The following is a 24,464-nucleotide window of genomic DNA, read 5'->3' as shown; positions in this document are numbered from 1 at the left end:
TCACTCCCCTTAGGATTCCCATAGGAAATCCTATCCAGTTTGTATGGGTCAGTAATTTTGGAGCAACTTAGTTGGCTGGTTCTTCTTCAGAGTCATTGTGTGATTATACAGTTAGGATGTTGGCTGGGACTAGTGTCCTCTGAAGGTTTGGGGCTGTAAGATTTGCTTCCAAGATAGATCACTCACATGGCTGCTAGAAGGAGGGCATCTCCATAGCCTACTCGAGGGTCCTCACATAAGGGCTGTTAAATTACCCCAGTGTGAGTTTTGACCCTGGAGAGAGAAGAAGGAAGCTGTTGTGTCCTTTATAACTTCTTTGTAGCTTCTGGAATATTCTATTCATTAGAAGAGTCACTACATCCAGCCTTACCCTCAAGGAGAAGGGAATTGGGCTCTATCTTCTGGAGGGAAGGAGTGTCGATGAATTTATTTATTTATTTATTTATTTATTTATTTATTTATTTATTTATTTAGAGTCAAAAGAGAGTATTTTCCATTTTTTAAAAATTGAGATGTAATTAACATACAACATGTAAACGTAAGGTGTACAACATGTTGATTTGATGCATTTATATGTTGCAATGTGATTTTCTTCTGGAGGGAAAGAGTGTTAAAAACTACCACAGGACAGGGAAGAAGGGTCCCTTCCCCAGGCCTGAACTACAGTGGAGGTTCTGTCAGGACTGTCTCCAAATTTTCTTAGTGAGAACCCTGTCATGTCTGTGGAAAAGAGCTGTGAGTGAGTATAAATCCTCCTTTGTAAATAGACCACACTATTGATAGCAGTTTGTTAAAAATTTTAACTAAATGTTTCTTGCCAGTGTCTAGTGGTATCTTCTCTAGTTAATCAAGTGTTCATGTCCTGTGTTTTCAGAGGCTTCAGAGTAATTCATGGCCCTACAATCTCAGGTCTCTAATGTGTTCAAATAAACCTGTGATTTCACAGGTTACTCGCAATTTTTGTTACTGTTGGAATAAACAAAGCTCTTCTCAAGTTTTTATAACATAAGCAGAAGTTGGAACCAAGATGCTTCCACTACACATTCAGAGTCAGACATATATTTGAAGTATTCCAAGTTGTTGCAGCTTTTATGCTTACTGAAGCTCAAATTTAAGGTGGAAGCTTCTTCAAATTGGCTCCTGAAAGTTTTTGACACACTGTCATGAGTATTTGATCTCTTCTCTGCTTTCTACTTTTGTAAATTGTTTCAAGCCCAATATGTACTTTTTCTCCTCCACCGTTGGAATCAGCCATTTCTCAAAGTCTCTTTGTTTATTTAATTGGGGAATGGTATTTAGAGATCAATAGCTAAGACCAGGGATGCTCATTGCAAAGGTTACTTCTTATTTCAAACTCTTTTCAATGAGCAAAGCTAAGTAAGGAATATTATATTAAAGAGAAAATGGATCATGAGTTTATTATATTGAAATTTTAATTTCAAAATCAAGTCTCGGTGGTTTTTACTTAACCTCATCTTATCTTTATTAACCTTATGCCCAAACTCCTGGTTCCCAGTGACACCAGTGTAAGCATTCATTTGCTTTTGTAGTAGATGCTGCCCAGATCTTCCCCTTCAGGAACAAGGTCCTCCTTCCCCCATCTGCTGGAAATGTTGCCTGCTGATGCCTCACACAGAGTCCAGTCCTGGGTATTGCCTTCAGCCAAAGGATACTGCCTTGGTCAAGGCTATCCATCCTCCCCTATGTAGCACGGGGCTACAAAGGTGTGGTTCTCTTGACTCAGTTTGGGACATCTCTAAAAGGACCATGGTAGGTTAAGAGCTCCCAGTGAGATCAACCAAGATTTCTCTTGCAACTGCCTGACATCTGACAAGCCAGCTTTTCCCTTTGCCCAGTCCTGCTTCCTTCAGTCCCTTACAGATATTTTTTTATCTTCATAGAGACAGCCTTGTGTATAGACTGAGAGTGCTCTCTTACCAATGACATGCATGCAAATCTCACAAGAGTCTCAGTCTATTCAGCAAAGAATCTAACCTATAATAGCTTTCTTTTCCCAATACATAGTCAGTGCTACAATAATACCACTAACATTATTGCAAACAATGTAATCACTGAAAACAATTTAAAATTACTTGCTTATATTATTTTTATTTTATTTTGTACAGTTCTTTTTCTGTTTAGGTTACATCTCTTGAGGGATATACTGTCTAATTGCTATTTTAAAATCACTTGAAATAGTTCCTCTCTATATGGTTATGCCAGTAACTCAATATACAGGTAAGTTCATTCGGTTCATTTGCTTCTTATTTTCAGAGGTATTTTTAAAGTTTTAAATTTATTTTTTAGTTGTGTAAAATATTTACATAATTCCTATGTCAACTATAGAAAATGATGTATATTTTCAGAAGTCTAGCTTCTGTCATTATTTTCTCCACGCTTCATCATGTGTGAACTCTTTTTAAAGTTTTTGGCTTATTCTTCCATTGCAATTTTTGTATTTTAATATGAACAGTACTCTGTGTGTGTGTGTGTGAGTGTGTGTACATCCTTGCTGGTGTCATTGATGAATTGGTAACATAATTATGCATTTTTCTCTTTCTTTCATTTTCACTTGAAAATATCTTGGGAGTCATTCCACTGAAGTATATAGAGGTATTCCTCATTCTTTTTTGTAGTTGCATATTACTCCATTGTTTGGATATTACATAGTTTATTCAACCAGTCTCCATTTAGGTTGTTCCCAGTCTTCTGCTCTTAATAATACTGTAGTAACTAGCCTTTTGTATAGACTCTTAGAAGAAAGATCACTGGGTCAAAGGGCAAATTTTCTAAAAATTGACTTATTTCCTGGGGTTGTATCATTTCTCAGTTCCCAGCAGTGATGTATATGAATGTCTGTCTCCCTAACCATGCCAAGAATGTGATATAAGTCCTAAATCTAATAAGTAAAAAGATAGTACTGTCCTATAGTTTGAATTTGTACTTTTCTTTCATGAGGGAAGTTGAGAATCTTATCATATGTTTACAGGTCATTTGCATGATTGAATATGGCTCATCATACCACGTTCATACTCGCTAGTAAGTTGGAAAGATAAGAAGAAATGGAGGGCTGGCAGATTCTTTTTTTAAGAACTTGACATATGAATTATACCTCATCACTTTCACTTTCTATTATAAGAGAGACTAGGAAATGAAATTTGCAGCTGGGTGAACATGAGTCCCATTAAAACTTGAAATAGCGTGAATATACTACTATCTAGAGGAGTAAAGGGTGACACTAGGGAACAGTTAGCAGTTTCTGTCACATCATCTTGTTTTAAGAAAACCCACACTACCATAGCCCTACATGATCTTTGTCCTCATCTCCTACTGTTCTCCCTTTTACTGACCTTCTTGCTGTTTCTCCAAAAAAAGCAAGCATCCTCTCAGTGGGTCTATTTGGCCTTTCCCCTGACTGGAATATTCTCCAAGAATCTATGGCTTAAATCTCTCAATTTAGATTTCTGCTCAAAAGTGAGGCTTTCTTGAACACTGATACTAATACCCTTTCCCCACTACTCTCCTTTGCTTTTCTTCTTAGAACTTACCATCATCTGACATAATAAACATGAAATCTTTGCTTAGATTTCTCATGTTTTCCACTCGTTGACTAATAATAAACCCTTTATCATGCTCAAACATGCCAGGCACCATCTTGTTTGTGCTTTCCGTATATTTAAACCGAATTCTCACAGCAACCCTTTGACTATTCTCATGCTATTGCTGCATAACAAATCTCATCACAATTATAAGGCTTAAAACAATATTTTTATTTATTATTAAAACAATTATTTATTATTGTTCCTGCATCTTTGGATTGACTGAGGGTAGATCGATCTAGACAAGGCTGAGCTGGAGTTGCCTCTGAGCTACAAGTTGAGTAGAAGTTGGTTCCTTGCACCAGCACACTAGCTGGGGATGTTCTCATGACAATGGCAGAGGCACTAGAATGGAAACCCTACCCTGCAAAGATATTTCAAGCCTCTGTTTGTGTCTGTCTGTTAACATCCCATCGACAAAAGTCATATGGCGAAGTACAACTGCAATTGAATAGAAAAGTGTACTCATCTTTTTAAGGGGGGAGAGAATATTTACTGAAAAATCATTAGGCCTGCCATTTCATTATTCCTATTTTAGATGAGGAAACTGAGGTACCTAGAAGGTAAGTAGCTGGCTAAGATCACCCATTTAGTTCCTTGCAGAACTGGAAGGCAAACGCAGTTGGTATAGCTCCTGTCTAGCCAATTTAAATCTAATTTATACCAGCAATGTGAGTCTAGGAACTTAGTCTCTTATACTTCCAGTACCTAGAATAGTTTTTGGCACTTAGTTGGCATTCAATAAATACTCGTGGAGCAAATAAATGAACTCAGCACAGTATTTGACCCTAGATTGGTTGGTACTTGATACATGTTGGCTATTATTATTAAGAAAAATTACCCAAAATTGGGAATAAGGTAAAAGAAAGGCAGCTGTCTTTTCAGTGTCATATTGGAACATCATTTAACTGGGCCTCCAAAGGATTACTTAATTACCTAGGCAAATATACTTTTTGACTCATTATCTACTCTTGATTACAGATGCAAGCTCTATGAAGTTGTAATTTTATTTATAGATTTTCATTCATTACAGATGTGAATTATTTCTGAAATACAAATTATTTTAAAAAAAACAAAAGTTAAAATCATAGTGCCCTAGAAGATGTTAAGGAGTATTGTAGCTATTCTAGCAACCTTATTCCAACAGTGTCTCCCCACTGAAGACTGGAAATCTCATTCTCAAATTCACCTTGGAAGCAACTTCACCATTTCATTGGTCTCTTCAATGATGAGTTGAATTAATCTTTAACATGTCTTCATTGTATATTTTGAGTTACATATTTAACTTTTTAAAATTTGTACTTTAATATTAGCATTATTACCTGATCTTTTTCTGCTGAATCTGAAAGTGGTTTTCGCTTTCAATTTAATTCAACTCTTAATTCACAGAGTTTCTGTTTCTTTGGGGTAGGGGAATGTAAAGCTGGAATACAAGGGTGAGAGAAGACACTAAGAAGCATTTTAAGGTGTTTGCAGCAATTCTCAGACTTATAGACCAGCCACTGGAGCCCCAAGGATTGCCATGGGCCATACAAAGCAGCCTTGACAGCCTGAGGTCATTATAAAGCTTTCCGGAAGCCAGTGTTAATTCAAGATTCTGATCATACAAGTAGAAAAGTTTATAGATGGTTATCAGAGAAAATTAATGTCCTGAAAAGAAAAATTGTTGAAGCTCCAAATCTTGCTGAAAACACCTTTTTACCAATAATCAGTTGTATAATGGATATAGGACAACACTCCATAGCTCCTGTGGGAGGGATGGGGGTTGAATTTTTTGTTTTGATATGAACAAAGGGGACAGACTTGAAAAAGTTTAGTTCGAGGACCCCCTCAGGATTCTGGCTACTTCAGATATTGGAATTCCCTTAATAGTCTCAACAAATGTCCTTAACAGACCCTATTGAAATCCCATTGCAATATTATGGGATTTTTAATTTGGAACTTTTCTCCCTTGACCTTTTCCTCTTAGATGGAACGAGAGGTCTACTACATATTTTCACAACACTTTGTAGTTTACAAAGAGCGCTAAGCATTGTGTTACTGGGCATATTAACGTTCCAGTAGGTAAGGATGAGAATCAGGACTTTGAGTACCTAGATCTTGGATTTTAACAACTGGGAAGTGTAATTGCCAGGTTGGCTCTTTTCTGGTAATATTCGGACAAACTTAAGCAAGGTGAATACAGGCCCACAGCGCTGGGCCTGAATTCGGGTTCCACCTTCTTGTTGCTTACCCACTTTCTGACTTAGTTCCATTGCCCATGAACTGACCTTGGGAACCCCGCCTTTTTATGGATTATATGAATTGAGGTGGAAGATTTAGCACAGAGCTGGACACAAGAAAACACTAAACCACAGCAGTTAATCAGTGCTGAGTTGTTACTGTCCCTCTTGGGAGCCTCACGGAGGTGTCCAGCCAAAGAGCCGGAGGGCAGTGGAGGGAGCCCACCGAGTGGCTCTGACCCGCCGAGGACACACGCCTCCCGAGCCGCGAGAGCAGGAAGGCACTTCTCCGCCCCCAGTGGGCTGGGGCGGGGCCGCCGTTCCCCGGGAAACGGGACGCGCAGCTCTTTCTGGGCCCGGTCCTCGGTCCGCTGGGCTCGCACTGCGCGCAGCGCCGGCTGCCAAATAGCTGCAGGTGTAGGGCGAGGGGCAGCGTTCACGGCAATCGAGGGAAGAGGTGGGAGCCTCCCAGGGCGCGTGTGCGGAGTGGGCGTCTTCGCCCACCTGGGGCTGGGCAGGGCGCGCGCCTGGAGCCGGCCAGCCCCGCGTCCCTTCGGCCGTGCCCGATGGCAGCCCCGGAGGCACGAGGCTTCCGGGAAGTCCCCACCGCTGCCCTAACCCCGGGCGCCGGCCTGGAGTCGGAAGGCTTGGTGGACCTGGAGGAGGAGGAAGAGGAGGAGGAGGCGGCAGCAGCCCGGAGAGCGCGGAGTTTCGTCCAGGACGCGCGGGTGCGCTTGCTTGGCGGCCGCCTGGAGCAGATGCTGGGGCTCCCGGCGGACAAATGGAGCCAGCATTTGGAAAGCGAGGACCACCGGCAGGTCCTGGGGGAGTTTCTGGAGGGCCCCAGTCCCGCCCGCCTTGTGTTCAGCATAGCCGCCGGGCGGCTCTCGGCCTCCCGGGAGGTAAGGGATCACGGGCGCGGGGAGCCGACCACTCTGCACGCCCAGCATAACGGATACCGAGCGGCGGGGGGCGGGACAGGCCGGTCCGTGGCGCACTCATTCTGGCACTTTAGAAACTTTGAAGTTCCTGCCCTGGAGTCCGCAGAATCCTCCAGGTGCTTCCACTCTGTAGTTAGGCGGCTGGAGGTTAGTTTTCTAAAAGGTCAGCTTTTGAGCTTGTTGCGCCCAGACAAAGCAGGGAAAGCTACGTTTCTTTCAGCTGCCTGGGCGTTAGGTCCAAGGTGGTTTCTCTGCCAGATAACTTCCGTTTAAGTGTCCCTAGGGTCGGTCACTCTGCAGACAAATCCTTAAAAAAAAAAAATGTGTTTGGCAGAGCCCGCGCAACTTGTCATGTGCTCAGTCTCACTGCCAGTCAGCCACACTTCATCCCAAGGGAAAAATACTTAATCCTTATAGAAGGAGTTCGCCGGGCAATCTGTGCACATGGTGTTACGCATATAGAGGCAATCCTTCTTTCCTCTTTCCCTCTTTTCCTCTTTCCCTTCTTTCCTTTCCCTCTCTTCTCCTTCATTTAGACTGCTCATCCACTTTAAGGTTAACTTACTGCCTGCAAGTTAACATTTGTCTTTAACATGTTTCAGGTGTGAAAAACTTGGAGCAAAATTGAGGGCTGTATAATACCTCAGTGTAATGTTTGTGAAGTGTCATTACCATCACTAGCAGTGGACATTATAGTAGTTGGGAAGTGGAATCCCAGAGAAGAAAGAGAATACAGGAGCTTGCTTTAGGGTTTGGTGGGTTTTTAAATTTTTTTGTTTCGCTGTTTCCCTAATTATAACTAATGCTTTAAAAAGTTTGAGTAAACAGGGAGCTAGAACACAACTCTAGTTTTACCCAAGTTAATCATTATGATATTTGAAGAAATGACTCAGTGGTTATGGAAATATTAGAATAGCTCTATTAAATACTTATACTCTTTGACTCGATAGAAATACAAATTAACTCTTATGCCTGGTCTTTATATATCTTGATTGGAAATTTGGCTTATTTCCAAACAAGAAGTGATTATTGAAAAAGAATAACCTTTGCTAAGATAGAAACATCCTAAGTGCTCCTTATATTTGTTTTTAATTATGAAATACTATAGTATATAATAAGATTGCATGTAATTACATGACCTTTAAAGGTGATACTTCCACACCAGTAATGCTGTGAAATTAGTATTATAAAAGAAAAAAGAAAACTGTATACACTTTTCAGAATGGGGAAAACTAATGGAACAACATTATTTGTAAAGGTAGGCAAGATGCCAGGTTCTGTTTCTTCGGCTAGCAATCCAGCTGTAAGTTAGAGTAAATCCTGCTTGTTAGTATGAAAACTACATGTGAACTGAAATTAATTATCTTGCTTGTGTTTCAGATTCCAAGAGATGCAAAACATAAACTTGTCTATGTTGTCAAGAAGATTACTGAAAGCATTGGAGTAAATAGTTTCTCTCAAGTGGTTTTATTTGGGGCATTACCTGCCTCAGCTCTTGGACATGTAACTGCTTTCCTAGATGAGGTACTAGTCTGTTTTATATATTTGAATCTTTAATTTATCTCTGTGACATGTGGAATTATTCAAGACAACTCTGGCTATTATAAAAAAGAATGTGGAAGCCAGTAATCTCTGGCCAGTGGATGGAGTGTGATGGTGTTTAGACTTCCTGAAATGAACTGATACTGATGCTAATACTCAACAGGATGCTAATTTGTAGGATCATCCTTTTCCTCTGTTCCTAAATAATGGAAGTAAATAAAAATCAACTTAAATTGAATTGTCTCTTGCAATTAGCTATAGGTTTTAAACTTCATGGCAGAGAGAGACAAACTTACACTGGGAAATGGGTATTACCAGTTTTCATATTCCTGTCTCTTAGTGTCACTCATGTCAGAAAAGATGAAACAGTGTTAGAAATGGTTGCCTTGAAATTCCTCTTTCTCATGCCTTAAATAAGATAAATGTTCTCTAACCCCATGTTATTGGCATTAGAACCACATGGGAATTATGGTATAGTCAGGCTGTTTCAGAAGGTCTGAGGTGGGGCCAATATTCTGCATTTCCAACCTGATGCTGACAATGCTGTTCCTGGACCAGCTTGAAGGAATAACATACCAAATGATGAGGTTTCATAGAACCTGAGTGGTGGTTCTCAAGCTTTGCTGAACATTAGAACCACCTGGGGAACTTGCTAACATGCTCATGCTTAAGTCAGAATGTCGCCATGGAGTACTTGTAGTTGTATATGGGAGGCAGCAGTGTTAGAGTCTAGAGCGATCCAGGTGATTCTAATGTGCCCCTAACTTTGGGAACTTCTGGGTGAGATGTACGTAAATCATTCCAGTAATCAGAGCAACTCTGCTAAGGCCAGTACTTAAGGTAGGAATAATTGCCAACCTATTTATTACCAACGGTTTCCCAATCTCCTTCTTCCACACCTCATCTACTTTCCTGAGTCTCTTTTGCTGCCATCTTAAAAGGAGGTTGTGGATAAAATGAGAGTTCCTGTGGCCAGGATTCTCACCTGGCCATGGTTGACTGGCTCACTGCACACGTGTGGGCAGTACATTGCTATGGACTCTATATAAGGAGCTCCGCCCCATGCTCTGAGCGACATGGTGGCGTGGCTGCAAGGCTGCCGGAGAGCAGAGCAGAGGCTGGAGTGGTAGCAGCACTGAGGACAGAGGCCCAGAGCATGGCTGTGCGGGCAGAGAGGCCCTGAGGCAGAGACTGGCTTGCTGCATGCAGACTTGCTCTGAGTGAACAGGATTTTAGTGACTGACCTGCCACCCTGGAAATTAAGTTGGGTATAACCCTTTCACCCCAAAAACATTCTACTGTCATTTTCTTTGGTCACACTGAATCCATAGCAAACTTGCAGGGGGCTGAAACCCATTGGCAAGACACACCAACATAGGCAAATCTTGTCCATCAGGTAGGATGCATGCAAGAGAGTGGTCCTGTGATAGGACTGTCAGAATGGGGTCCCATCCAGGTTTAGCATACCGTACCTTTACCCATCTCCCCATGGGAGTTGCTGAGGGGTCTGTATATAGTACTACTGGAGGTGGATGCACTGGCCATAATGATAAAACTCTCCAGTAAGAAGCTGCTACCTTCTGGCCATCCAGGATATACTCCTGTGATCTTTGGGAACCACTCTGCTGTTACTCCAGGAATACACAGGAGGCCAGCTTCCAGGCCTTGTCCGCAAGGTGCCAGGAGAGCCAGCCATAGTTGCTCCATGTTTGAAAATGTCCAAGACCACATCCACTCAATGGAGTCTCCAGAAATTAGTACAGTTGTTGCTGGCAGCAAGATAGTCTGGTGGCTGAACTTCGACTTCAACGATTCTTCCTTGGTTTGTACTTGCAGTTGTATATGGGAGGCAGCAATATGCATTATTAGCATGTCTACATGGCTCAGGGCTCCCTTTTGGGTTTCTTGTTCAAAAGCTGTAGCACAGTCCATAAGCAGTAGCACAGTCCCTAAGCAGACTGACCATCCCCACAGACTATTGGTGTCTGACTTCAGTCAGATTTTACAAACCATTGTACCTCTTTATCATGCCTGCCATGGTAGGATTGTATGGCACATGAAACTTCCATTTGATTCCCAACTATCGCACCCATTCTTGTAGTGAATGTCCAGTAAAGTGGGTGCCTTGATAACTCTCAGTTACCTGTGGCATAGGCTGCAAAGAGATGCTCCAGGCCTCTTTTGATCGTCTGTTGGTATGTATGCACAAAGTATAGGAAAAGCAACCAGAAGTCCAGTAGCTCTGTCACATGTCATGGCATATTGGTACCATTCTGACATAGGGAGAGGCCCAATATAGTCTTCCACCTGAGGCAGGGTAACGGCCTCTTAGCTATTGTCCCATGTTACTGTGGAACTCGGTATAAGTCCCTTTTAGAGTATAGGGTGCACTCCTGCTGGGCTCTGCTGACTTCTTCAAAGGTCAAAGGCAAGCCCCACTGATGGGCTACAGCCCACATTTCTTTTGCCCCATGTGCAACAAATGCTGATGTAACCAGAGGCAGGCTTTCCTTTTAGCCAACGTACCTGGGCCAATTCATCTGTTTCATCATTTCCTGGGGATGCCAGTGGCAAATGACCTGTTACATGATATACTGTAACTGTTTTAGTCTGACCACAAGCCCATAAGTCTTGCCACAATTCTTTCCCCCAAAGGGGTTGGTGACCAACCAACCAGTTGGCATGGTACTATGTTGGTAGCCACAGGGTCAAGCCCCGATAGACAGCCCAGCTATCAGTACAGACAACTATTGGGGAGAACTGTTGGGTGAATATGAGCCATACTGCCCGCACTCTGCCCATTGATCATCTTCCATCCATATTGTCTTAGTCTTGAGATAGAAATATATAGCCCTTCATTTTTGGGGCTGCCCATGGCTGGAGCCATCTGTATACAATGCACTTTTGAGTATAGGGGCTCTTCCCTCCCAATAAGGACTCTCTGCTACTAATGGTTCTACAGTAAATTCTTCCTGATTTTCATTAGTATATGTCACCAGCCTCAATAAGCATTGGAGTTCTTCACTCAATGGGCTACTAGGGAGGTCACTATGCTGCTGTAGGTAAGCACCCGACCTGGCCAGTGTGAGCGTTTGTGCCACACCACTCCTTGGCTTTTGGGTCCGTCTCATACCCACCCCATGAGGGGTAGGTGTTTATTACCTTTTTGGAGGCCATCCAAGTGATGGGTTCTGTAGCCATCAAGATGTGATACATGGCAGCCAGTGGTTTTTCTACCAAGGTGTATCATACCTCTGCCCCTTTCCAGAATTGTAACCAGAATCCAATAGGTTGGCAAGTTTGTTCAAGCCATTACCAGAGGCCCCAGCCATAACTGCCTTCAGTCACATGAACATCCAGCTCACAGGGCCTTAATGGGTCTATCACACTCAAGGCCTGCACAGCCATGACTGCCCGTTCTGCTGTAGTAAAGGCAGATGCACATGTCTCATCCCAGTCCCACCTGATGCCCTTTCATACCAACTAGTAGAAGAGCTTCAGAATTTGTGCTAAGTGTGGGATAAACATTCTCCAGTAGCCTAGAAGACTCAAAAATTCCTGTAACAATGCCACAGTTGTAGGTATAGGAAAGGCCTGGACTTTATCTATGACTGCTTCTGGTATAACTTTAGTCTTACTGGACCAAATGACCCCCAAGAATTTGACTGACAAACCAGGTCCCTGAACCTTGGTGCTGTTCACAGCCCATCCTTTCTCCAATAAATGTTGCAGCAGTATAGGTGCTGTATCTTCTAGATCTGAAAGAGAATCAGATGTGAGCATGACATCATCAATATAATGGTACAGCCACACCATTGGCGGTTTCTCCCATGTAGCTAAGTCCTGGGCTATAAGTCCATGAGAGATGGTGGGGCTGTGGAGGTATCCCTGTCGGAGGATAGTGAAAGTCCATTGCCATCCTTCCCATGTGAAGGCAAACATCCTGACTTTCCTGCTAAATGTCAACGGAAAAGAAGGCATTAGCAAGATCTACAACCTAATGGTATGTTCCTAGCTCATGTCTGAGGGTATCCATCAGGTCTGCAACAAAGGGCATAACAGCATGCATGGGGAGAATGACTTTATTCATTTCTCTGTAATCCCTGGTCATACACCAGGAGCCATCTGGCTTTTTTACTGGCCACACTGGGGAATTGAAAGGACTATGGGTGGGCTTTATAATACCCACCTTTTCCAGTTCCTGAAAGGTTTCTCCAGTTTCTTTATGCCCTCCAGGCAATTTGTATTGCTTGGTGTTAGTCACCAGGAGAGGCACAGGCAGAACTATGGGTGGGTGCTTAGCATGTATCCTCAGAACTGCCTTCACCACACATATTCTCAGTCTGAACTCACCTTCAGTAGCCTGCAACCATAAACCCTGCAGGATATCAATCCCCAAAATCTATTCAGGGGTGGGAGAGATATACACAGTATACTCATTTTGGGGTAGATACCCTAGTCCTAAAGGGACTTGGGCTTGTTTCACTCTGATAGCCTTACCCCCATATCCATCTATAATAGTGGGGGTCCAAGGAAACTGCTCAGGGTTACCATAAATCAGTGAACATTCAGCCCCTGTGTCCACCAGAGTCAGGACACATTGTATGTTCACTGGGGACCAATGGATAGATATTTCAACATGTGGCCTCCAGTACCCCCCAACCCTGGTCCCTCAGGGCAGGTACCTCGACCTTACCCCCAATCAAACTGTGTTCCCCAATCATCTTTCTGTGTGGGTTCGACTGAAGTTGGCTCACTCTTCAGCAGGAAGTCTTGCAAACACACAGGCCCGACTTGTGACTCTGTCTCTGGCCTCTGCCTCTTCATTCTTGTGGCTGGAACTGCTGCTCCAGTTTCAGTTGTTGCCACAACTCCAGTAAGATTCTATTTGACTTCCTATCTAATTTCCATCTGTCTTTTCCTGCCCATATTTAATCAACCCACATTTGGGTCCTTGTAATTTTCATGGGGCCCTCTAAATTCTTTCTTTGAGTAGCATACCTTATTTCTTTCCATGCTGTCATTGCTTCAGCCTCTCCTAAGTCTGCTACTGTATGGGTAACCTCACTTATGGGCTGCCCTAAGTGAGGGACAAGAATGGCCACTAGAGGCACAAAGAGGGATGTGGAAGCCATTTGAAACATGACATTTCTCATCCCTGCAGTAAAAGGCTCTTCATGTGGGCCATACTTCTCTGGACTATAAATGGTACTTTTCATGCCTAGCTCCTGTAACACCTGTTGGAGCTCAGCATAGTTTGCCATCTAACAGGGCAGGGTGGTAAATCACCCTGATTGGGAGTCACAACATGAAGTGCGGCCATAAGCCAATTGAGGAGGGAGTGATTTCCTTGGGTCTGATGTGCATTTTGTAATTGCTGCCTCAAGGTGGGCTGTACTGTCAGGGAAGCCAGCTTTCCCATCTCTGATCCAGACAGAACAATTCCATCCACCCCTAAATCCCACAGATGCAGGAGCCAAGCTGATATTGACTCCGAGGACTTCTGCCTAAACCAGGAGCCCAAATCCACCAGCTCAGCCTGAGTATACATGCAGAGCATAGAGTGCTGCATGTCTTGGGGAGGGGGCTGCTCCTCTCCTGGAGGAACCCTCAGTTGCTGTATCTTTATTTTACAACCACTGGGCATGCTTTTAACAGAGGAGAGGTTGGCGCCTCCAGCACCACCTTTTCATCTTTCCCCAACTCCTACATTTCCAGGGCTGATGGCATCTTTCTCTCCACTTCCTCAAGTGCCTTCTCTGCTACATCCTTTACCTTTTCTACCTTGCAGCAATGCTAGCTCAGTCTTCAATAACTCTTACCTTCACTTCAATGCCTCGCAGCTGCCATTCTTGTGACTCCTCTTCCTGTGCTTCCCTTGGGAGTATGTCTTTTTCCTCCATGGCCTTTGCCTTCTTCAGAGCACCTGGCAGTGCTGCTGTCTCATTCTGTAAGGAATCTTTTACTTCCTCCACTGGACCTCGCAGCTCACATTCTCACACTGCCTCTTCTTGTGCTTTTTGCAGGGGTCCATCCTTTTACTTCATGGCCTTTACCTCTTCCACAGTATCTTGTAGTGATGCCATTTCAGTCACCAACAAATTTTTTACCTCCTCAACAGCACCTTGCAGCTCGCATTCTTGTGGTGCCTCCTCTCATATCAATGCCATTTCATTCTTCAATGAATCCACAGCAGTTCACAGCTCATGTTTTTGTGTTGCCCTTTCTTATGTCTCTTTTTGGAGCATGTTCTTCTCATCTATAGACTTTTTTAATACTGTGAGAAGCAGCCAGCCCACAGTTGGCTTACAGACACACTGATTCTCAAAGAACCTACTTACTCTACTAAGGGCCACCCTCCCTACTGCCTCAGGTGTCACCTCCACCTGCCTCCAGTCCTGCAGTGGGGCCCAGCCCTCTAGAAGGCAAGCCACCTCAGACCACATACCCATTGGAGGACAATCTACTGTCTCCCCATTCATAGGGGTAACCCACTGAGGCACCCCTCTCATAAGGGCAGCTCTTCTATTCCTCAGTCAACAATGAATCCTGCCAACATCACGAATTGAATTACCAGTGCGTTTCAACCCTGGATAAGTTCACTATGGATTCAGTGAAACCAATGAATGACAATGGAACATTCTTGGGGTGAAAGGATTTATTACTTAACTTGTTCTCCAAGCAATAAGTCATGCACTAGAATTACATTTGCATCCAGTAGTCTGCGGGTCTATAATCCTACTTCATCTCTGCCTCTGGGCAGAGTGCTGGGCAGAGCTCTTTATATAGTGACTCAGTCAATAATAGCTTATTGCCTGCAGGTGTGGAAGCAGTAGCCTAGCAGCAGGCCAGTTACATCATCAAGTAGTTTAGGTTCAGGTGAGGATCCTGACCATAGGAACCTTCACTTTATGCATACCAAAATATCTCACCCCCAACTTCAGCATCCTGCCATGATTTCCCTCCCCCCTTTTTGAATTACTTGGTTTTAGCTGTTTTCAGGAAGACATTAGGAAGAGAGTGTTCCATCTTTTGCACCTGGGTGGTCAAGAAATTTTTATTGAACTGAATCTGATACAGGGATTTCACATGAAATGTGAAAGGCTTTGGTCATTGGAACCCAGACTGCTATCAGCTGGGGCTTGGGCAGGCAAGAACAAGCTTTTCATTAAATTCTTGTTCTACCATCTCTGTCTGGAAACAGAAGGTGCCAAACTTTTTCAAGTTCTTCTGGTCTTTAATTTACCTCAGTACCAGGATCTGACAAATGTTTAAGATAGTAAGCTGTCAATAAGTACATCTACAGGAGGCATAACTCATCCAGAACCTCAGGAGTTCAAGTAGTTTGGAAGATTCTCATTTAATTGTGCTTGAGGATATAGGTATTGGGAAGGGAAAACAAAGCACATTACACTTATGTCACTTGGGTTTATTTATGAGCAAAACTTAAATTTTGGATGAATGAAACTTGAGGCATGGCTATAGGTTTTTAGGTTCAAAGTTTCCAAGGATTATCTTTGCTTGTCTTATAGATCACACAGTTGGCTGATTAAGAGCGGTTTACGATGATGTAGGACATATTCCTAAACTTCTCTCTCTAGCCAAGATCTCTACCCAAATTCCAAACTTGTAGATCTACCTGCCTTCCCAGTATTCCCACTTAATGTGTAATAGATATCTCAGACCTAACATCCAAAGCTGAACTAATTTCCCCCAACCTGCTATATTTGTAGTTATCTTCAGAATAGTGGATATGAACTCCATCTGTCCAGTTGGTCAAGCCAGAAAACCTCTTGAAATAGCCCAGACTCATGGTTGTTGCCTGTTCATTTAATCAATATTTATTGAATACCTATTGGTGCTAGTGACTGAACACACCTGGCAATACCTGCCCTCAGAAAGCAAGTAGTCTAGTCAGGGAGGTGGACATCTAAGTCAACACTGAGAGGACATGGTAGGCAGGGCTACCATAGGGGGTTTAGCACCATCACTTATTGCTTATCTTTCTAATAATGGCCATTCTGACAGATGTAAGATACCTCACTGTGGCTTTGATTTTCATTTCCCTAATGATCAGTGATGTTGAACAACTTTTCATGTGCCTGTAAGTCATCTTTGTGTATTGTTTGGAAAATGTTCAGATCCTCTGCCCACTTTTTAATTGAATTCTTTTTTTTGTTATTGAGTTGTATTAATTTTACATATAAATATATTTTGGATATTAGCTTCTTATTAAGTACATGATTTGAAAATATTTTCTCCCATTCAGTAGTTTGCCTTTTCCTTTCATTGGTGATTTCCTTTGCTGTGCAGAAGCTTTTAGTTTGATGTCATCCCAGGGGTTATTTTTGCTTCTGTTGTCCTTGCCTAAGTAGACAGATCCAAAAAATGCCACTCATACCAGTGTCCAAGAGTTTACTGCCTATGTTTTCTTCTAGGAGTTTTATGGTTCCTGTTCTTAATTTGTCTAATCTATTTTGAATTTATTTCTGTTAGTGGTGTAAAAAAGTGGTCTGATTTCATTCTTTTGCATGTAGTTGTCCAGTTTTCCCAACATCATTTATTGAAGACACTGCCTTTTCCATATTGTATATTTTTACCTCCTTTGTTGAAGATGAACTGACCACATAAGCATGGGTTTATTTCTGGTCTGATGTTTATAGAGATATTGTAGCAGCTTTCCTAATTGCTCTGCAAAGCATGTGCCTCAGAATTTCATAACAGTTTTATCTTCAGTTTCTGACACAAATATTTAATTTTGAAAGAAGTTCGCCTAATCAGAGACTTGTAAGTAGAGTGAAAACTTGAAATAGTACTCAGAAAATTAGAAAGCAAAATTTTTCTGGTGCCTGACTTTTAGAAAAAATTGTTGGTAACAAGGATGTAATCTAAAAAGCAGTTTTCCAGTGAGTAAATGCATGTTCAACCCAGTAAGCCTTAACTCTTCTAGTTTTCAAAGCTCTTTCTTAACTGCCTTCCCTTTCTTGAAGCCATTCATCTTAGAGGTGGTAGCTTTAATTCCAGACAAACCAGCCTGGCAGTATCCCAGAAGCACCATACTTCTGGACCCCTCAATGATTTTATATGTCACTGTTGAGGTTCCTTGAATGCCTGCACTTAAAGCTTTCATCTTAAAGATTTCAACTAAGTAGCAGTTTTTCTGGCAAGTCTTCCCTTCCAGAGCCAGGTTTTTCTCCTATGTTCCACATTACATAGTGACCATGCCCCTAATTATGGCAGTTCTTCCACTGAGGCACCTAACCCATTGAGCTCATCAAAGGCAGAGACTATTTCTTACTAAACTCTATCGCTAGCTTGTCATATAGTGAGTGTTAAGCAGAAAATGTAAAAACAATATAATTTGGACAGACTTGATCAATACCATTAGAAAACAAAAGTGAATTTTTAGTTTGTTTTTCATTTACTGTAAGATTGCATTGTCAAGATAAACTTTAAAAAGATGGAATAAATATTTTCTGAGCATTTTAGCAAAAGGAAATTTTGTAGTATAATGTCAGTAAACAGGACATTATATAAGAAAAATGAAAATGTTATAAGGTAAGATATTGGAAAAGAGTAGGAAAGCAAGAAGAGACCAGCTTCATTAATTCAACAAACTTTTATTAACTAGTTAACACTGGGCTTTGGGAATACAAAAAGGGAGGGAGTTCTGAAAAAGGCCCAAAAGATTTAATGAACATCTTTCTGACTATCAAACTTTAGTCCACTGGAATGCCATTCAGGGCTTGAGAAGATTAATTTACTCTTGCCTCCATGAGATTCAAAAGATTTTTTTCATTAATATACTTACTAATGTGCTCAGTTTTCATTAAGAAAGCAGTTTACTTACTTGATGTGATTTTGCGTATCTCATACATTGTTTGAGTTACTGGGATGTTTGGTAAATAGTCAAATGAATGAACATGTAGCATGGTATATCCACTTTGAAAAAATTTGTCTCATTGATGAAGTTTAAACCACTGATTTTGTCCTCTCTTAGTAGGTTCAATATCATAACAGGATATTTGTGAAATTGAGTGGTTTTGTTACTGATTTTATATGGCAAGAAAATCTTTGGAAGAGTACATTGTCTATATGTTAACTGCTTTTAAAATGTTTCTCTTTCTCTAGATTTTAGTGCCAATTCTTTCTAATAGGAACAACCATAAGTCCTGGTCCTGTTTTATTTCACAAGACATGGAACGTCACATAGAAGTCATGAAAAACAAAATGCATATTTTTAGGGGAAAAATGGTGAGAAGAACTCTTTTACCAGTTCCCACTATTGCAGGAGAAATTGACCGGGATCAAACATATTCAGAGACCAAGTAAGTGATGATATGGTAAATACAAGATATTAAAATGAAGAGCCAAGCTATCCATTTAATATTGTACCCCCAGCAAACTGTTAGCAAAATAGAGAATTATTATAACTACATCATATTTTTAAAGTTTACAGAAACAACATATATATTATTTCCTTTCAGTATACTTTTAAAAAGCAGATGGTACACAAAGCTAGTTATAACAAATGTCATGATGTCAACAATATTCTTTCAGTAAAATGGTTTTGAGGATAAGATAATTCTTTAACAATGTTTTTCAATGTTGGAGACATGAAATGACAGAATACAGTGTCACAACACAAATTGAGGCCATAAAAATAACGGATCTGATTTTGAAATTTATCTATACAAAAATAGTTCATGGATACATAAAATACCTATTAAAATCCAAGTTGTGAGGCAGAAACCTTCTCCCAAAACCACATATTATACAGAACAACAGCAAATACAACTGATCCTGAAAAAGTGACCAGAAAGAAGACTGCAACAGATGGCCTATATCTCGGGAAGGAGAAGACCTCAAGGAAAAGGGTAAAGTAGCAAAGCCCTGATCCAGTGGAACCCAAGCCCTCCTCCAACCAGCTCACTGATGGGAGGAAGAGAAATGGAGCAAAGAGGGAGTAGAAGCACAGGAATGCTAACCATCCACCCTGAAGATCCGCTCTGGAAGCACGAAACCACTTTACATGGTGCTCTGGAGATTAGATGGGTTGGAAAGCAAAGACAGGTGGAATAATGGGAAAGACTGAGATTCCAGCTGCTTGTGGAGAACAGGAACTCACAAATGGCTGCTCTGGGACAAAAGGAAGGTGGGCACTTTGAAAGACTTCCCAACAGCTAGAGGGCTGCTAAAGAGACAAGGATTACACAGAGCTTGCTACTCAGGGGAAAGGACAGGTGGACAAAATCCTCCTGGCACACTCAGCCAAGCAGGTTGGGAACTTTCAGGAGCTTCATATGCACCATTCCCCTGGCTGGAAATGCAGCTCTGAGCTGCCCCCAACTGCACCCCAGCTGCTGCTCCTTCCTCTTGGCCTGCACTGGTTTGAAAACTTGCTGCACCAGTCATCGTGCCAGGCCAGCCAGAGAGTGTACCCGCCTATAGCAGCTACAGGGGCATAATGAAAATGGCTCCACCCTGAACACTTGGCCCACTGACCCTGGCAGTGGAGGCAGTCATGGCAGCCAGGAAGCAGGAAAGAGCTATTTCCTCCTGAAAGGCAAAGGCACTGCTTGCCTGCAACCCCTGCCATCACTCCAGATGCTGGGCAACTCCAGAGAATAGAGCTTATGAGCACCAGAGGTCACTGCCTAAACAAAGTTATTCCATAGGAATCATTAGATAGAAATGGCAAAAGAATCTTGTACAAACCCAAATCCCTCAAAAGAGGGCTGAATGAAACAAATTACCAATCTTCTTGGTAAAGATTTCAAAATAAAAATCATATGCTCACAGAGCTACAGAAGAATATTCATGATCTCCCAAAAACACATGGAAGACTTCAAAGAAAGATATAGAAACTTTGAAAAAAGAAGAACTTAAAAGCAGATTGCATGAGGTAGAAGTGACAGTAAATGAAATAGAAATTAGAGAAGCAGGAATACAAAGAAGCTGAGGCACAGAGAGAAAAAAGGATCTCTAGGAATGAAAGAATATTAAGACAACTCTGTAACCAATCCAAATGGAACAATATTCACATTATAGGGGTATAAGAAGAAAAAGGGAGAGAAGAAGGGATAGAAAGTGTCTTTGAGGAAATAATAAAAACTTCCCCAATCTGGGAAAGGAAATAGTCTCTTAAGCCATGGAAGTGCACAGATCTCCCAACACAAGGGACTCAAGGAAGACAATACCAAGACATATAATAATTAAAATGGCAAAGGTCAAGGATAAGGACAGAGTATTACAAGCAGCCAGAGGGAGAAAAAAGATCACATACAAAGGAAAACCCATCAGGCTATCATGAGACATTTCAACAGAAACCTTACAGGCCAGAAGGGAGTAGCATGATATATTAAAAGCAATGAAACAGAAGGGCCTCGAACCAAGAACACTCTACCTGGCAAGATTATCATTTAAATTTGAAGCAGGGATTAAACAATTTCCAGATAAGTAAAAGTTGAGGGAATTTACCTCTCAAAACCAGTCTCTACAGTGTATTTTACAGGGACTTCTCTAGATGGACATACTCCTAAGGATAAATAGCTGTCACCAGAGAAGATAAAACAACAGTAAAAGAAATAGACTAATTAAATACTATACAAATGCAAAATTAAGTCAAATACCAATAAAGTCAGTCAAGGAATACAGAAAGAGTACAGAATATAACACCTAATATATAAAGAATGGAGGAAGAAGAAAAAGAAGGGAGAAAAAAACCCTATTGATTGTGTTTGAAATAGCATACTAAGTGAGTTAAGTTAGACTGTTAGTAAAGAAGCTGCTCCTGAACCTTTGGTAAGCATGCATCTAAAGCCTGCAATGGCAATAAGTACATATCTATCAATAATCACCCTAAATGTAAATGGACTGAGTGAACCAATCAAAAGACAAGATGTGGTACATATACACAATGGAATATTATTCAGCCATAAGAAGAAAACAAATCCTACCATTTGCAACAACATGGATGAAGCTAGAGGGTATTATGCTCAGTGAAATAAACCAGGCAGAGAAAGACAAATACCAAATGTTTTCACTCATATGTGGAGTATAAGGACAAAGAAAAAGTGAAGGAACAAAACAGCAGCAGAATCACAGAACCCAAGAATGGACTAACAGTTATCAAAGGAAAAGGGACTGGGGAGGATGGGTGGGAAGGGAGGGATAAGGGTGGGGAAATAGAAAGGGGGCATTACGATTAGCATGTATAGTGTGGGGGGGGGCCTTGGGGAGGGCTGTACAACACAGAGAAGACAAGTAGTGATTCTACAGCATCTTACTATGCTGATGGACAGTGACTATAATGGGGTTTGTGAGGGGGACTTGGTGAAGGGGGGAGCTGACTAAACATAATGTTCTTCATGTAATTGTAGATTAGTGACAACAACAACAACAAAAAAGAAGACATAGAGTTACAGAATGGATAAAATCACAAGACCCATCTATATGCAGCCTACAAGAGATTCATTTCATACCCAAAGATATACACATACTAACAATGAAGGAATGGAAAAAGATATTTCATGCAACTAATAGGGAGAAAAAAGGAGTTGCAGTACTTGTATCAAACAAAATAGACTTCAAAACAAAGAAAGTAACATGAGACAAGGACATTACATAATGACAAAGGGGTCAGCCCAACAAGATGATATAACCATTATAAATATCTATGCACCCAATTATAGGAGCAACTAAATATGTGAAGCGAATACTAACAGAATTAAAGGGGGAAATAGAATGCAGTGCATTCATTTTAGGAGACTTCAACACACCACTCATTCCAAAGGACAGATCAACCAAACAGAAAGTAAGGACACAGAGGCACTGAACAACACATTAGAACAGGTGGACCTAACAGATACCTACAGAACACTCCATCCCAAAGCAGCAGAATACACATTCTTCTCAAGTGCACATGGAACATTTTCCAGGATGGATCATGTACTAGGACAGAAAAAGAGCCTCAGTAAATTCAGAAGGATTGAAATTATACCAACCAGCTTCTCTGAAACTAGGAATAAATTATGCAATGAAAACAAAAAAGACCATAAACACATGGAGGACTAACAACATGCTCCTAAATAATCAATGGATCAGTGACCAAATAAAAACACAGATCAAGCAATATATGGAGACAGATCACAACAACTCCTCAACATCCAAATATCTGTGGGACACAGCAAATGCTGTTGTAAGAGGGAAGTATCTTGCAATACAGGCTTACTTCAAGAAAGAAGAACAGGCCCATTAAAGAGTTTAAACTCACAATTAATTAAATTAGAACAAATAAGACCCAAAGTCAGTAGAAGGAGGACCATAAAAAAGATCACAGCAGAAATAAATACAAATCTAGAAGAATAAAGCAATAGGAAGAATCAGTGAAACTGGGAGCTGGTTCTTCAAGAAAATAAACAAAATAGTTGAAACTTGAGTCAGACATATCAAGAAAAAAAAAGAATCCACATACATAAATAGAATCAGAAATGAGAAAGGAAAAATCACTAATGACACCACAGAAATGCAAAGAATTATTAGAGAATACTAAGAAAAATTATATGCTAACAAACTGAATAATCTAGAAGAAATGAACAACTTTCTGGAAAAATGCAACCGTCCAAGACTGATCCAGGAAGAAAGAGAAAATCTGAACAGACCAATTACCAGTAATGAAATTCAATTGGTAATAAAAAAACTACCTAAGAACAAAACCTCCAGCTGCTTCACAGCTGAATTTTATCAAACATTTAGAGAAGCCCTAATACCCATCCTCCTTAAAGTTTTCCAAAAAGAAGAGAAACAAATACTTCCAAACTCATTCTGTGAGACCAGCATCTCTCTAATACCAAAACCAGGCAAAGACACCACACACACACACACAAATTAGAGACCAATATTCCTGATGAACTTAGATGCAAATACACTCAACAAAATATTAGCAAACCAAATTCATAAATACATCAAGAAGATCACCAATCATGATCAAGTGGGATTGATTCCAGAAATGCAAGGATGGTACAATATTTGAAAATCCATCAAAATCATACACCACATCAACAAAAAGAAGGACAAAAATTAGATGATAATCTCCATAGAAGCTGAAAAGCACTTGACAAAATTAAACAACTATTCATGATTAAAAAATCTCAACAAAATGGGTATAGAGGGCAAATACCTCAACATAATAAAGATCATATATGACAAAACCACAGCCAACATCACACTTAACAGTGAAAGCTGAAAGCTTTTCCTCTAAGATTGAAAACAAGACAAGGATGCCCATTCTCTCCACTTTCATTCAACATAGTCTGGAGGTCCTAGCCACAGCAATCAGACAACACAAATAAATAAAAGGCATCCAGATTGGTAAGGAAGAAGTTAAACTGTCACTGCAGATGACATGATATTGTACATAAAAAACCTAAATAATCCAGCCCCAAACTACTAGAACTAATAACTGAACTCAGCAAAGTTGCAGAATACAAAATTAATACACAGAAATCTATTGGATTTCTATATACAAACAATGAACTAGCAGAAAGAGAAATCAGGAAAACAATTCCATTTACAATTGCATCAAAAGAATAAAATACCTAGGAATAAACCTAACCAAGGAGGTGAAAGACCTATACCCTGAAAACTACAAGACACTCATGAGAGAAGTTAAAAAAGTCACCAGTAATGGAAAATCATCCAGTGCTCATGGATAGGAAGAATTAATATTGTTAAAATGGTCATCCTGCCTAAAGCAATCTACAGATTCAATGCAATCCCTATCAAAATATCTACAGCATTCTTCAATGAACTGGAACAAAAAGTTTTAAAATTCATATGGAACCACAAAGACCCTGACTAGCCAATGCAATTCTGAGAAGGAAGAATAAAGCAGAGGGGATTACGCTTCCCAACTTCAAGCTCTACTACAAAACCACAGTAATCAAGACAATTTGGTACTGGCACAAGAACAGACTCATAGATCAATGGAACAAAATAGAGAGCCCAGATATAAATCCACACATATACAGCCAATTAATATATGATAAAGGAGCCATGCATATACAATGGGGAAATGACAGCCTCTTCAACAACTGGTGTTGGCAAAACTGGACAGCTACATGCAAGAGAATGAATCATTGTCTAACTCCATACACAAA

At 41.0% G+C, this 24,464-nt stretch overlaps 1 protein-coding gene across 1 annotated transcript in view; it reads left to right on the top strand.

Annotated features, from left to right (window-relative positions):
- The first annotated feature begins 5,530 nt into the window (after nucleotides 1-5,530).
- The window catches only part of DNAH11 (dynein axonemal heavy chain 11), a 337,006-nt gene continuing 318,072 nt past the window's right edge, over nucleotides 5,531-24,464 (top strand). Inside the window, exons 1-3 of the mRNA XM_073238711.1 lie at nucleotides 5,531-6,723; nucleotides 8,143-8,286; nucleotides 18,436-18,632. Coding sequence (XP_073094812.1) covers nucleotides 6,388-6,723; nucleotides 8,143-8,286; nucleotides 18,436-18,632 — 677 coding nt within the window. The 5' untranslated portion in view covers nucleotides 5,531-6,387. The remainder of the gene's footprint in view (nucleotides 6,724-8,142; nucleotides 8,287-18,435; nucleotides 18,633-24,464) is intronic.

This window comes from Manis javanica, chromosome 6 (genome assembly GCF_040802235.1).
Source record: "Manis javanica isolate MJ-LG chromosome 6, MJ_LKY, whole genome shotgun sequence".
In the NCBI taxonomy this organism is placed as follows: Eukaryota; Metazoa; Chordata; class Mammalia; order Pholidota; family Manidae; genus Manis; species Manis javanica.
The sequence above is the reverse complement of the archived record's forward strand: the minus strand, read 5'-3'. Positions and strand labels throughout refer to the sequence as shown.